Source organism: Vespula vulgaris, chromosome 7 (assembly GCF_905475345.1).
Source record: "Vespula vulgaris chromosome 7, iyVesVulg1.1, whole genome shotgun sequence".
NCBI classification, from domain to species: Eukaryota; Metazoa; Arthropoda; class Insecta; order Hymenoptera; family Vespidae; genus Vespula; species Vespula vulgaris.
In genome coordinates, this window is record NC_066592.1 from 2,233,509 (window position 1) to 2,249,955 (window position 16,447).

General features: G+C 31.7%; 1 protein-coding gene across 3 annotated transcripts; it reads left to right on the forward strand.

Moving 5' to 3' along the window:
- The first annotated feature begins 1,682 nt into the window (after positions 1-1,682).
- On the forward strand, positions 1,683-15,584 carry LOC127065311 (uncharacterized). 3 transcript variants are annotated; one of them, XM_050997476.1, is made up of 7 exons: positions 1,683-2,260; positions 2,645-2,793; positions 3,069-4,221; positions 4,555-4,961; positions 5,421-5,955; positions 6,188-6,878; positions 7,395-15,584. In XM_050997476.1, exons 2-7 carry the CDS (start codon positions 2,785-2,787, stop codon positions 7,495-7,497), a joined length of 2,898 nt encoding a protein of 965 aa, XP_050853433.1. In that variant the 5' UTR covers positions 1,683-2,260; positions 2,645-2,784; the 3' UTR covers positions 7,498-15,584. The 3 variants fall into 3 exon arrangements, with proteins under 3 accessions (XP_050853433.1, XP_050853434.1, XP_050853432.1); XM_050997477.1 differs by having other exon boundaries at positions 1,683-2,230; XM_050997475.1 differs by having other exon boundaries at positions 1,683-2,793.
- Positions 15,585-16,447: the final 863 nt, after the last annotated feature.

Consider the following 16,447-nt stretch of genomic DNA (forward strand, 5'->3'; position numbering starts at 1 on the left):
TACTATGTATGTGTTTGAATAATGTACATGTGTGTTGTTTAAAGTTATACATAGAAATTTATCGTTCGTACACATTACCACTCGAATACATACATAATAGGTGAGTTCGATCATTTCATTTATTAATTAAACGTGTGAACGTTTAATATGTGTAAATTTTTATCGTTTCATTTTCACTCCATCGCGAGAAGATATAATTTTGAAAATTATTATTATTGAACTGATTTATAAATATAAGTATCATTTTTTTTTTATATAACAAATTTATTTATATAACGATGCTTTTTTCTTTCTTTATTTATAAATTCATTCAGTAAAATTTATTGGTATTTTCTAATGGGAATTTCTATTTTTATTTTATTTCTTTTTTTAACATTTTGTATAGGTCTATTATATTGGATTTATTAATATGTATGGAATTTATTTTAAACTATATATATATATATATATATATATATATATATATATATATATATATATATATATATATATCGGTTATAAAATACTTTATTAAAAAATTATAATATAATTATACGTAATATAATTATATTATATAATTCATTATATACGCATTAAATAAATTGTATAAATAATTTGGTTAAATTAAGTATAATTACGTATAAAGTCAGAAATAATGTTCCTCTAAAAATAATGTGAATATTTTAAAAAGTCATTGGTCTACTATTATATTCTGGAAACTTCGTTATCGTCAAACTTTAGACATTTGCACCTGAGGCAGGTCTTTTAAACGGCCCCATTTGTTTCTGTGTCATCGCGCCAACTTTCAACGTATCCTTCAAGTCAAGACAATAGATTGAATTACTTTAGTTGTCTAGAAAAAGCATTTTTCAAGCTTTCCACGGTACTATATAATAAAAAGTACGACTGAAATCATGATTTATTATAGCTATATATATAACGTATAAAATTTAAATCAAGTTGTAATAACAATTGTAGATATCTCTTTTTTTTCTCGTAGCTCTATAGAAATTAAAAAAAAAAAAGAAAAAGGAAAAAAAGAAAGAGAAACAACCAAACAAATTTCATTCATTCGACGGTCAAAAGAGAGGATCAACGATCTACATGTATTATTGTCTAATCCATTGGACAATAAAAATTGGATAAAGGGATTTGCCAAATAAAAAGTAACTTTGACGACGAGTGATAAGTTAGAATAATAATAAAAAAAAAGAAAGGAAAAAAGAAAAAAATTGTTCATCCCTCCCCCGATAAAAATTTGTCTTCGTCTGGCTAAAATTGTAACAATCATTCTCTCTCTGTTTCACTCTCAATAATCCCCCGCGCAAAACCGAGGGAAACCAAGGCAACGAGCGTCCCTTTGTCGTTCGATTTAATCTCAGCCCGAAAAAGCCGCCTTGTCCTATTCTAACTCTCGTGCGAGAGAGCTAAAAGGCGTCTCTCTTTGGGCTTTTTCCGTGTATCTCTCCTATATATTGTAACATACCTACATACATACATACGTACAATATACACACACACATAGACACACACATAACATACATTTGTATCTATACATAAAGAAGCTTTTTTCAAGTTTCCTCTCTTAAGAATGATACGTGAAAAAGAAAAGGAAAGGAAAGAATGAAGAAGAAAAAAAAAACAAAACAGAAAAAGAAAGAAAAAAAAAAGAGAGATACCCTCATAGGTATGACCAATCTTTTTGAATAGATCTCGAACACGAGATCTCTTTAATGTGTTGTTGTTGTGTTGTCCATTGAAGAGAAGTATTCAGTGAGTTTGTCGGTTTTTCGATGAAAAGTAAGATGGTAGTGGATAGTTCGGAGTGAAGGGTGAAATTGGTTCTACGAACTCTAACGAGGATTTCTTGTTGGTGTTAAAAGAGAGAGAGACAGAGACAGACAGAGACATAGAGAGAGAGAGAGAGAGAGAGAGAGAGAGAGAGAGAGAGAGAGAGAGAGAGAGAGAGAGAGAGAGGGGCTAGAGAGAGAGAAAGAGAGAGAGGGATGCTGCGATCGATGGCATCGAGGCGCCTAGCAGCCAGGCCCTGAGCTCAGCCCCATCATCCTCCCAGCCTTCCCTCCTCTCTACCCCCTACCCCCCTCCCACCCTCCCACCCGCTAGATTCTGCAGCACGAGTCGACAAAGTACGACGACGTACGAGTCGTTTGTGTGCAGTATGCACCGGGCACTTGCGCGTCGACTCCCGCGCCCATCTCCAGCGCCTCATCGACTCCAGCTCGAATCTCGTGTAAGAGAGTCACCGAGATTCGATCGTGGAGTAAGGATAGGATTCGCTAGTGACGATTTTTTTTCATCGTTGAAATTTATTTGTGAAAATTGTCGGTCAAACCAGAGACTCGCACGGTCTTTCTGTTCGCTTCTCTTTTTGTTTGTCCGTTTGCCTGCTTGTCTCTTCCTTTCTCTCTTTCTCTCTCTTTCTTCCTCATTCTATCTATATTTCTCTATCTCTATCTCTTTCTCTCTCTCTATCTTTCTTTCTCTCTTTCTCTCTCTCTCTCTTTATCTCTCTCTCTCTCTCTCTCTCTTTCTATCTATCGTGATCGAGTGTGGTGAACGAGTGTGATTGAAGGTGTTGCTGGCGTAGATGGTGTTGTTGCCGGTGTTAGCACCGGTGGTGCGTTAGTTATGATTATGGTTACAGTGGCGGTGTCATCGGTGGTGGGTGGTGCTCCTCTCAACGTGCGAAAACCGGGAATTGGTATATAGCTCGAGCACACTATGCTGCCGTCGAATCGGACAACGTTCTTCAAATTGTCACTGTGATGCTCGACCTACTGGCGGATGATTATGGTAATTCTTATCTTAATTATTTCTTTTCGTTTGCTCGTTTGCTTGTTTGCTTGCTTGTCTGTCTGTCTGTCTGTCTGTTTGTTTGTTTGTTTGTTTGTTTGTTTCTTTTTTTCTTTCTTTTTTCTCTTCGTGGATGGTTACCTTCTTGCAGGTAGGAAACGTGTTCGTTCGAGGAACAGAATACTTGATTCGAAATTTTTTATTGAAAACAATCGAGGAAAGTAAAATCGAGGAAGAATCGCGGGAAATTTTACGGCAATCTAACAATATTTCAGGAGATAGCCGATGTCGGAGGTGGCCAGGTACGAACAGGACTGATCTTCCTCTTCCTTATATCGGTGATCCTGATCAAGAGGACTACTGGTTCGAACGGCGGCACCTGCGGCCTTGCGGAATTGACTTGTCGAGATGGACATTGCGTACCGATTGATGCCTATTGCAATGGTAAAAACGATTGCGGAGATGGTAGCGACGAACCAACGCTTTGTACTCCATGCAACCGCACTTATCACGGCCAGGAGGGTCGTACCTATCATTTGGAGCTTTCTAGACCAGCTGAAACGCGTCTTCCTTTTCTTTGTCACCTGACCTTCACTGCGGCTGGCCGAGGTTACGGGGAACTCGTTCAACTTCTTTGGGATTCTTTCAGCGTAGGACGTCTCGAGCCAAACGCCGAATATCTATCGGCTAGTTGTCCCGAAGGATCTTTGCAATTAGCCGAATTGGGCAGACACTTTACAGGTGGATTTTGGTGCGGCGGTGGAGAAAATCGTGCGACTTATTACAGCGAGACCAGTACGGTCACCGCCTCGATTCGTCTGTTTCACGCACCACCCTCTGTTCCATTTGAATTCCGTCTTAGATATCGTTTCGTTTCACGAAACGATGCCGTGGCACGTCTAGGAAAACCGGATTATCCTATCGAGAGAGGCTCGCCTGTTCCAGGAACCTACTGCTCCAGAAACTTTTACGAGTGCCACTTGAAACAATGTCGTCTCCAAAGTCCAAATTATCCAGGAGAATATCCAAGAAATGCGAGCTGTATGATTACACTCCGTCAAAAGGAGGTACCAACTTGCAAACATGCTATGATATCCGTTAAAAACAGTCCAACCGGTCCCACTGGATTAACAAGCTCCAATGCGTCGCTCAGCATTTGGCAAGATTGCACACCTGAAAAAGATCGACTAATCTTTCACGACGGCTTGCGTACCGAAGATCCAATCCTCCTGATCTACTGTGGTGGTCCTTTACCAAGAGTCATTGCCAGAGGACCAAATATGCTCGTCGAGTTTAGAAGTTCACCGATTGCCATTCCTTTAGGAGCGTCGGCATTGAGACTCGAATTGGAAGTTCAAGTTATCTATGTGGACTCGGATGGTCTGGATTATGCCAGAAACTCCGAAGGATGTCATTTCTTTGTCAATGGTATTTCTACACGTTTATATACCTGAGTTTATATATCATTCGCGTGAGTCTAAAATTGATGCATAGTGCAATAGGACTATTCTTAAGAGTGCAATTTACTTCGTATAATATTCATTCAATTATACTTTATTGTTTGTTAATCGGAATTGAGTTACTGCGTATTTATATATTATTTATTAAAATTCATGATAATACGCGAGTCTAAAATTGATGAGATTAACAATATTTAATTTATTTGATATTATCCTTTTTACTTTTTTTTTTTTTTGTATTAAATATCAAGTGAAATATACAAAAGTTCCAGTGATTCATGCGAGTCCACGAATGATGCAGGTACAGCCAAAAGGAGCGGCACGTTAAGAGCTCCGCTTCACGCACTGCCACCAAGTTCCAGCTGTACGTGGAACATAAAAGGATCAGCCGGTGATCGCGTATGGATATATTTCTCGTCCTACTCTCAAAGGGATTTAACAACGAGTACGGAAAACAATGCTAGCACGCAATCGGATTCGATGTGCGGAGTTAAGTTATTGTTTTGGGATGGATCTCCGTTAACCGGACTTCCTATGGTCACACTTTGCGACAGTACACCTAAACTTTGCGCACATGCGGCCCTTAGAAATGCTACGAGAAGTACTAGACCTTGCACAGAGGATGAAAGTTATCTCACGATTGCACCTAGCTTAACATTGCGAATGGAAACTGTACTTGGAACTGCTCTTCACAATGTCAACTTTCAGGTGAATATAACACTGTGAAATACTTTTTCAAAGTTTACAATTTACAAGTCGAAAGCATTTATTTTCAACGATAAAAAAAATATCTCAACATCGTATGAACCAATTTTTGTACGTGATATTTATATAGTGTAACTGTGTTATTCTCGTTAAAACTCTTGATATTTACCAATATCAACCATGCGATATGAACTAATTAAAGTTAGATCTGTTAAAGCTATTAGTTAATTAATTGAAGGAGTTAAAAATTTTTAAGTACAATATCTGATTTGAAATTTGGAAGTTATTTAAAGTTATGTAGAGAGTTAACATGTTCCTCAGTTAGATTTATTAAAACTTTGAAGGAAAACGAATTTTGAGCAAGTATATGTATATATATATATAAGGTATATATATATATAGGCTTGATATAACTTATGATTATATGAAATTTAAGATATATATTAACGTCGATTTGTTCAGGCTCAATACGAATTCATTTCAACGATTCAAGTTGGTGAACCATGGGGAGACGGTGTTTGTAGCAGAGTTTGGCGTAAAGTTCGAAGTGGTGATGTGACGTCACCACGGGATGTTCGACTTTTCGGTAGAGGTGGTTCCTCTAAATTGGATTGCAAATATAGAATAGAAGCTGGAGTAGGCGAAAGAGTTAGATTAACGTTGCACAACGTTAGCCTCGGTGAAGCGACATCCTGTATCAGCGAACCGGACCCACATACTGGTAGACCACGTTGCGTACACGAGATCGGTTCAAGAGAGGCTCGACTGGTTCTTTACGAGGCACCGTGGCGTGACGTCAAACTACCTAGAGCTTGTCTTTGCGATAACACGTCTAATCTCCCGTTGACCCATATCTCAGCTGGAAGAGCACTTGAGATCACGTTCCTGGTAGATCAGCAGGCACCTCACGAAGACTTCGAGACTCTCTTCTTCTACGCCAGTTTCGAGTTGGTGCGTTCACCGGAGTGCCCAAGAAAACAGAGAGTTCGCGGCGAAGGTAACGTGCTTCAAAAATGATTTATCAGCTTGTCCCAAATACGATAATCACGCCGTAATTAATTGCAAAATAAAAGAAAGAAAAAAAAATCTAAAAATATTAAGATCACTTTGATATGATACAGCCAAGATATCATCCATCTAATATAATTGCGGATTCTGTTTCGTTTTCTTTTTTCTTTTCTATTTTTTATTTTCTGGTAAATTAATCGAATCAATTTTTGATCGAACAGGTGGCGAGTTAAGATTCGTTGCTCCGCCCTTATCAAGACCAGATATCTATTGCGAAGGTCTTCCATGGTTAGTCGAGGCTAGAGAAAATAGATCGCTATTTGTATTAACGTGGGGTTGGTTCATGCCATTAGAACCTGCACCGGTATCCGAATCGAGCGATGCCATTAAATGTCCAACGTCTAACAGGATCTTATTGTATTCCGGTTGGCCACCCAGATTGTTGAAAGTGGTTTGTCCAGCTGAACCTGGTGCCAGAGAGTTTACCGTTCATGTGTTTTCTGAAGAATGGTTAGGCGGAGGGGAAGGGAAATGGCCTGGGCCACCAAGGCCACCAGCACTTTTATTGGATTTTGTTGCCAGAGAATCCGGTCAAGCTGCAGCTTCTTGGTTAGAGATTTCTAAGAGCAGAGCTGCCTTACGCAGACAGTTACGTCTTCCAGAAAGAGGACCGGAGAACGAGACCGTATCTCAGGGAGATTGTCCGCACAAATGTCCCGAACTTGGTGCTTGCATCGCTGCCAGCCTTTGGTGCGACGGCAGGCCACACTGCCCGTCCGGTCACGACGAAGCCAATTGCGGAAGCGGCGCTAGATTATTAGGGTTATTGCCGCCGGCTTTGTGGCTCGTCGTTGCCGGAGTTACCGGAATTGTCACTGCCTTTGCGTGCCTCTTCGCCATACTGATCAGCAGGTAATAAATTCACAAAACGTTTTTTTGCATCTTCGTGCCTAGTTTCTATTTACACGAACCTATGCATGCTCGTACTATTCCAATATTTCTACGTTCATATATATTTACTCTACTTTTTTCCATTCATATCTTTTCCTCTTCCTCAGAAATTTATTAAACCCATTACTATTGACACATCACTACAATTTTGTCGCTAATTCTATCAAAAAAGAAATTCTAAAAAGACAATCGCTAATTCCACAATATCAGTACGTTGTAATTAGTGTGACATCAAAGTTGATACGTTTTATTTAAAAGTCTTGTCTAATCGTTATTTCCCGACGATTAATTTTAACATATGAATAATTAGTATGTTACAAATATCGATGGATATAATTCTTTAAATACGACCGATAAATACAACACATATAACATACAATATTAATAATGACTTTTTTTTTAATGATGAACTTTCTGTGGTATTGACGATAACGTTGATTTATAATAATTTCTTTATTTCGTTATATATTTACGTAGGTCCAGGTTACGCGCGAAACGACTTCGTTATAAAGGAACGATGAAGAATAGCAAGCCGAGACGGGCGCCGACGGAAGAGACCCTTTTGGGTGCGGCATCCTGACATCAGCAACCCGGTTTCGTGGAATATATCCACGTTGACCGGGAAACTACCGTTTAGTAGCGATACAACATACCTACACGTTCTGTGCTTCACCGTCCATTAACCAAACTTGATACACTTCCTTAAGTATTCACGGAGCGAACTGGTTCAGTGTCATCTAGCTCCTTCATAATTTCACTTCCTCATATCTCTTTCTATCATTCTGTCTTATCTATCTGTCTCTGTCTCTCTTATAATCGAATAGATATTCTTTTCTAATAGAGAATTAATAAACATTTCTTCTCTCGTTTATTTTATAATCAAATTATATCGATAGTACACTATTAAAATTTGCAAGGTTTTTGTAGAAATTATTAGCTCGATTTCTAAGATCGTTTTTATTGGGAAAACAAGTTTTTTTTTTTTTTTTTTTCAACATATTTTTATTTCCATCTCCGTGTATTACGAGTAACTTTAACGATATCCAACTGCCGAAATAATAATCAACGAGACTTATGCGATTTACGAAGATGTGATATTAATTAATGAATTATTATTGTTCTTTTGTATTTTTCTTTTTTTCTTCTTTTTCTTCTTTTTCTCTACCTTCTTCTTCTTTTTTTTTTACATCGGAAAAATATGTTCGTTCACGGTCACCGTGTTTTCTTTTTCTTATATATTTTGTTTTATCCTTTTCTTTCGATAAGACGTTTGTATGATCTAAAATTTGGGAATATAATTACGTAGAATATTCTTTTTTATGATTTTAATATCATAGTCCCTTCTACCTACTCCTAATTCCTCACGTGACGGTGATACACTGAATAATTCTTGTTAAAATAATCGATTGATTTTCTTCTTTATATCATACTTATATTAACTGCAACGTTTGTACAATTCTAGTCGAAGGAATTGAGTTGTTCTCATCTTCTTTTTCTCTAAAATTTTCAATTTTCCCTCTTCTTTCTCTTTCCTTTCTTTCTTCTTTTTCCTTTTCTTTTCTCATCTTTTTCTACACGTACACACACACGCACACACACACACACACACACCTTTCTCATATTATATATTCCAGATTCCTTTTTAAAGACTTTTATAAGATAGAAAATAAAAAAGACACATGCCTAAAAATAGTAGTACACGGAAAGGAAAGATGTATTTTTAAAAATCTTTTTCCATTTTTTTTTTTTTCGAGATCCAGTCTCCGCATAATCTCTTATCTCTCAGATGTAGCGTACTAAATATGTATTTAAAAAACAAAAATAAATACGTACACATTCACAGACATACACAAACACACACACACACACACAAATAAATAAAAAATAAATAAAAAAAGAACAAGGGTATCGTGCAAGGACCGAAAGTGAATCCGAAAAAAAGTAGCACTCAGGTGAATCGCAAACTCTATATATATTTTAAACACTTATTCTCGAACGAAGAAAAAACAACAAAAAAAAAAGAAAAAAAAGAAAACGAAAAATATAATTATAAATTCATTTACTGCATAACGTTAGTTTTTACTTAGGTAATGAATATTTCAAAAGAAACGTTAATATATAAACACTATATATATATATATATACGTACGTCTATCGTGAGAAGCATGTAACATTTAAATTATCTCTATTTTCCTCTCTCTTTTTTTTTTTTTTAACCATGGTGGCCTTCGTATAAGTGAATATTTATTTCCAGAATTATATAATTTTAGAATTAACATCAGTATTTTTAACATATCACAGAGTAAATTATTTAGATAACTTTTTTCAAGAAATCAATGAGCAGATATATTATCATTTTTTTTTTCTTATTATCTCAAGAATTATATAATTTTGGAATGGAGATTGATACTTTGACACGTTCGATTGAACGAGGGAAAATTATCTAGATGAATTTCTTCAAAATAAAAATCTTACAATAATTATCTATGTAATAATTATTAACAATTATTTTCTATTGTTAATATTAGTAATTAAGAAATGTTTAACAAACGTACATGCTTCGCACGATATATGTAATATTGTAGCTGGGTCTACGTTAGATTTTGACGTACCGGCATCAACGCTCTCGACGTTAAATTTATTTATTTATTTATTTATTTTTATATTTTTTTTTCTCGATCAAATCGATACGAAAGAAGAACATTGTTCCGAGAGAGAGATGACAAATATTTAAACAAGCAAAAAAAAAAAAGAAAAAGGAAGCAAACGAACAAACGAACAAACGAACAAACAAACAAACAAACAAACAATATTTTACAGTTCGATCGATCGTCATTCATCATCGTAATTATTCCTAGTTTTCATAGAGACAGAAACGATCGTATAACAAAAAAGATAAAAAGAAAAAAAAGATTAGTTGTAAAGTCAAAAAAAAAAAGTAAGAAAAAAATAAATAAATGAATTAACGGTTTGAAATGATAATAATAATAATAATAATAATAATAATAATAATAATAATAATAATAATAAAAATAATAGTAATAGTAATAGTAATGATAACAACAATAATAATATTACTAATAACATAAAATAATAGTAATAATAATAAAATAACAATAAAATAAATAAAAAAAAATTGGAAAGATTCGAGTAAGCGTTGGTGTCGACCTGGCAGAAGAGAGTATATATATACATATATATATATACATATACATATATATATATATATATATATATATATATATATAAAACTCTATACAGATACATAGAGAAGATTGCGGTCCGCTCAAAACAACTATCTCGAATTGTGATATTCGGAGTAATAAATACTACATACGTACATATATATGTAAGGATTAAATAATCACGCTAAATGTTTTTCTCTTTCCATCTATCGAACTACCTACCTATGTATCACTCTATCTCTATCTCTATCTCTCTCTCTTTCTCTCTTTCTCTTTTTCTCTCTGTTTCTTTATATCTCTATATCTCTATTCGTTTATCTTTTTATTACTTTTAATTTTTATTTAACATTTCTTTCTTAAACGCATTATAATACACACGGTGATACAAGATGAACTAACTAAGAGACTTGCACTTTTTGGTACCTGCAAATGACGTTCTAAATATATTTCAAGTATTAACTACGAATACCGTTGTTTTGGGCAAATCGAAACATCTTTATTATTAACTTAGCGAGCTATTAGAAAGATGATGATGATGATGATGATGATGAATTATAATATTAAGAATGTAGAATGTAGAATTGTATATGATGGAATGAGCGAATGAGAGAGTTATGTAATATGTATATATATACATATTATACGTCTTATATATTATGTATATATACACAATTAAATCTAATAATAATAATAATAATAATAATAATAATAAAATATTAGTATATTACAAATACATATATATATATATCTATATGTATATGTATATGTAAATATGTATATATAAGTGTTATGCCAATAAATTGACGAACGTAATTTATGGATTATAACATGTAGAACATTAGTAGTCAAGTTTGTTTAGGATTCGTATATGAGAGAGTTATTTATAAAAATATTTTTCTCTCTCTCTTTTTCTCACTCTTTTATCTTTCTATATTTTTTTTCTCTATCTATCATTATATCTCTATATTTATTTCTTATTTTTTTATATTTTTCTTTCTCTCTCTCTTTCTCTCTCTCTTTCTATCTATCTTTTTCTCTTTCTGTCTCTCTCATACGAAGAAATGACACCGAAATGAATAAACTGCCTTTCTCGACACATATGTATAAGAAAACAACTATGTATTATGTACTTCAACGATCATCGCAGGAAAATCGGGTTTGAGTTCGTTCAAAAAAAAAAAAAAAAAAAAAGAGAAAAAAAAAGAAAAAAGACAAAAAAAGAAAAGATAAGGAAATTAATTCACATCGAAATTCTATTCGTTCGACATGTTAGGCATAACATTAAATGCAAAATGCAAAGTAGAGATTACTACGTACTACGTACATACATACACACGTACACACACAGATACACGTATCCAGAGAGAGAAATGTGTTGATATCTTTCATTTAGTAATTTATAATAATAGTAATAATAATAATAATAATAGTAATAATAGTAATAATAGTAATAGTAATAATAATAATAATAATAATAATAATAATAATAATAATAATAATAATAATAATAATAATAATAATAATATTAATAATAATAATAATAATAATAATAATAAAGGAACGTTTTTAACGATGGACGATGGAACACGAATGCGAATAAATTAGCATCCGAAAGTGCCATAATTATTCTCTCTAATTAATTTTTTAATGTACTAAATATAAAACATACAAGGTGTTTACCATGAAACGTCCAGATCTTTTTTTTTGATAATAATATTCCAACGTTTCATTGTAGACATTCTGTAATACAGAACATTGATACATGCATACATACATAAATACATAATTATATAATTACCTACGTACGTAGTTTTATAAATGATATAAATTATGTTCGATAGAGAGAAATTCGCGTAGCATATGTACGTTTTTCCAATATTTCGACATTTCGAATCATATTCGTGTTATCATACAGCATAATCGTCTGATTTAGACGGAGCTGTTTCTTATAGAGATAATATGAAGTAGTCATTAGATCGAAAAAAAAAAAAACAAACAAACCACCAAAAAAAAAAGAAAAAATTCGAGTTATGTAAGTAATGTAATATTTGAGATGCACATTCGAATGGCATACTCAACGAAAACGTTAGCCTTACGATTAATGTCGTATTCTAAAAAAATAACTTATTATAATATATATATATATATATATATATATATATATATATATATAAATAGTATATACTTATAAATTACCTATCGTCTCGTTAGACATATGTATATCCAAATATACATACATACATACATACATACATACATACATACATACATACATACATACATATACATACATACATACAAAATATTACATTCTAAAAATATACATTAGAGAGCAAAGTGGCACATTTGTATTTTTATTAGATATATAAAAAGCACAACTATTTGTACCTATTCATTATTCTCTCGGTATGGATCATGCACGTTAGAGAAAACATTTAAATACAAGATAAATACATATATCTGATTGATATTTAATATAGATGTAAGAGATAATCTGTGTAATACAAACAAAAGTCACACACACACACACGCGCGAGACGAAATATATTATTCCAAAATATTCCTAATGGATTTTAGAAATCCGATAAAAATACGAGGAGTCCGAGATACCGTGCGTTTTAATTTATTTATTTATAGTAATAGGTCACACCAGATACACGTAATAGAATATGTAAAGAAAGGAGATGTTCGACCCAAACGAGAATCTTTTCAACCTCTGACACAAACATATGCACGCACACGAACGCATCCACCTAACTTTCCTTTTAAATATTTTCTTTCTTATTACGAAATTACGAGATGAAAAAAAAAAAAGAAAAAAGAAAGAAGAAGAATACAATGACGTTCACGTATTACGTTTTATTACAATAAAATATGCAATAAGATGAAAAGTGGGGAAAGAAAAATTAGAAGACAAAAACAAGAAAGAAAATTCACACTGGACCATTAGTAAACGATTAGAAAAATGTGTTGATGTATAAAAGCTCAACAAAAAAAAAAAAAGAATAGAATGTTCTTCAAGTTTTGTTTCGTTTTTCCGACTTTTGATTTTTCTTTTCTTTTTTTTTCTTTCTTTCTTTCTTTTTTTTTTTTTAATTATCAATCTCGATAATTAAGAAAAATTTCTTTTCCTTTCTCTCTTTCGACTATATAATTTTATAAAATTGTAAAACAGAATATATAAGTTAACGCGCGATGATATATATAGGTCAGGGCGCATTAGAGACCGCTGCTTTTAGATGCTATAAAATCTGCGAGAAGAATTAACAGAGCGTATTAACGAGCGATGATATTTTCTAGAATATTTTTTTCTCATTTAAGAAACTTCATTTCTTGCTTGAGTTCAAAGTGTCTCTGAATTTGCGAGACGTTTTTAACTTTTACTTAACGACTACATATTTGAACTTAATTTATTACGTTTACTATCTACATTTTTTTCGTATCATAAGCAACGCGATTTATAATATTATTATTACTTGTTCAATTTCTTTATTATATCGTAATAATTATCATTATTATCATTATTATTATTACTATTATTCTTATTCTTATTATTATTATTATTATTATTATTTATATTAATTATTATTATCGTCTTATTGGTATTATTAATAATTTTGTATAAAAATGTTGCGAATATCTGTTATTAAACGATCGAGAAAACAGCAATGTTCTGTCGAATGATTTAGATCGTAAGTAAATGAAAGAAAAAGAAAGAATGGAAAGAAAAAAAAATAAAAAGTTATTAAGGAAAAAACAACTAAATGCTATTAAGTTCCTTCGACGATTATATTTTTAATTTTTTAATTTATTCCATTTACGATCTGAATTTTTCGCACGTCACGAGCAACGTAATTTTTGTATCGTGATAATTGTAATTACTATTATTCTTTATATTTATTATTATTATTATTATTATTATTATTATTACTATTATTATTGTGTTAATAATGATCCATAAAAATATTGCAAATATTTGTTATTAAACGATCAACGAAACGACAAAGTTCTAGATCGTAAGTGAATGAATGAATGAAAATGAATGAAAAAGAAAGAAAAGAAGATATGGTAAAATCCATTATCATCGAAGGCATTGAATGAAAAGTTTTAATCAGTATAAGACCGAAAATATCTACGCCTTTGATTATCAACGTATTATGTTTATACGTTATATATATGACCTACGACACACATAGTAATACTTATATCATTCATGATAAATGAAGCGAATTACCTTGTTTTCATACTAACGCATACACGCGTGCACTAATCTTTTACTTTTTTCTGTATTACGTATAATTCTTTCTGTAAGTTTACTTACTGATGTGTGTCAATTTAAATAGACGATAACATATCGTCGCTGATACGGATTTATCGATCATGACTGTTTAGAAAAAAAAAGACAATGAAAAAAAAGAAAAAAAATAAAATGAAGAAAAAAAGCAAAAAAGGAAAAGAAAAAACGGACGATAAAACAATAAAATGATATTAATAATAATAATAATAATAATAATAATAATAATAATAATAGTAATAGTGATAATACTAATGATAATGATAATAGTAATAATAATAATAAATTGAATGAAAATTGTGAAAAATGTCGCGATGTCGTTATAACGGGAAATTAATTATTATTGCTTGATACCATCTCTATGCCACCGTGCCTTCCATCGAAATGTTGCTCAATGATCGAAACCGTTTAACAGCTCTTTCAATCATTATAATTTATTTTTGTCATGTTACATCTTACATCTTTGTATTCAGAAAGAGAGAGAGAGAGAGAGTGTGTGTATGTGTAATTAAAAAAAAAAAAAATAATAATAATGTCGATGAATCTTTTACTGATCTTCGAGCAGACAGTCCGTTTATTTTTACATTTTTTTTCGATATGAAGTTCATTATAAGAAAAAAATTAAAAATAAGAAAATAAACATAAATAAACGATAAATGAATGAATAAATCAATAAAAATGTTACGGAGAGCTCATTAATCGTTAGGAAAATATATGCACTTTTTTTATTTTGATTTTTAATTTTACTGTTTACGAAATGCTCGAAGATCAAAGAACTTGTCGTTCGGGAGTACAGTGATTTCTTTTCTTTCCTCCTTTTTTTTTCTTTTTTCTTTTTTTTTTTTCTTCTAAATATCAATGACACGAAAGGATCGTTCGATTTGATTATACGAAGGAAATATTTAAACATGAAAAAAGATGTTCTTTCGAGAGATTTTATTACATCACACAAACAATACACTAACTCTAGAATTTTATTCTCTTTCACAATAAAGAGAAGAAAAGAAAAAAGAAGAAAAGAAAACAAGAAACGAAGAATGGTAAAAATTTATTGTGTTCTCTCTGTTATTTACTCAGATATGTATGTCCAAAAAACGAGCTTTAAAAATGATCGCCAAAAAGGGACGCGCATTAACGAGAGTCTGTAATAAAGAGATTAAAAGTTTCCGAAATAAAAGTCTAAAGAAATATATCTGAAGAATATATATGTGTATTATATACATATATATATATATGTATGTATGTATATATATATATATTATATATGTATATATATATGTGTGTATATACAAATATATAGGAGGGCAATTTAAAAAATTTGCAGCGTTTTTCTTTTCCTTCTTTTATTTTGTTTTGTTTGTAATCTTCTTTTTTAAACGTACAAATAATATTCTTAAAGTGAAAAGTAAAAAAATACAGTCACGAATTTTTCAAATTGCTCTAGTATATATATATATATATAAATACATATACATGTGTGTATATATGTATATATATAGACATATAGATGTATGTATATACGTACATATTTATTCTACATACGATAAAATTATCTAATGAATTTTATAACAAGCTTATTTTTTCAGATGGCCATCGTATTATTACATTTTGCAAATACAATCTTAAAGTTCTCCTTGTCATACTTAAGACGACTATCAATCTCAATTGGAAAATAAGTATGATATAACACTTAATATGGTTGAAAGATCTATGCTATAACTGATGATTACTACGAATTTAAAATGGATGAAGGATGAATATGATATAACTTGAAAAATCGTTTTGTCATTTTTTACTACAAAAAATTTTTTTTTCTTTTTTTTTTCACTCGAAAATAATTGTTCGAACGGACTATAACTTCGAAACGATTATTTTTTCTATTTTTGCATGGGGAATCCACCGTTGCAATATTTTCCGATTACTTAAAAACACCCGATATGTACTTATACGTGTATATATATATACGTATATATAGTGTACCATATATATATATATATATATATATATATATATATATATATATATATACCATTCAAAGTCGGTAATGATCT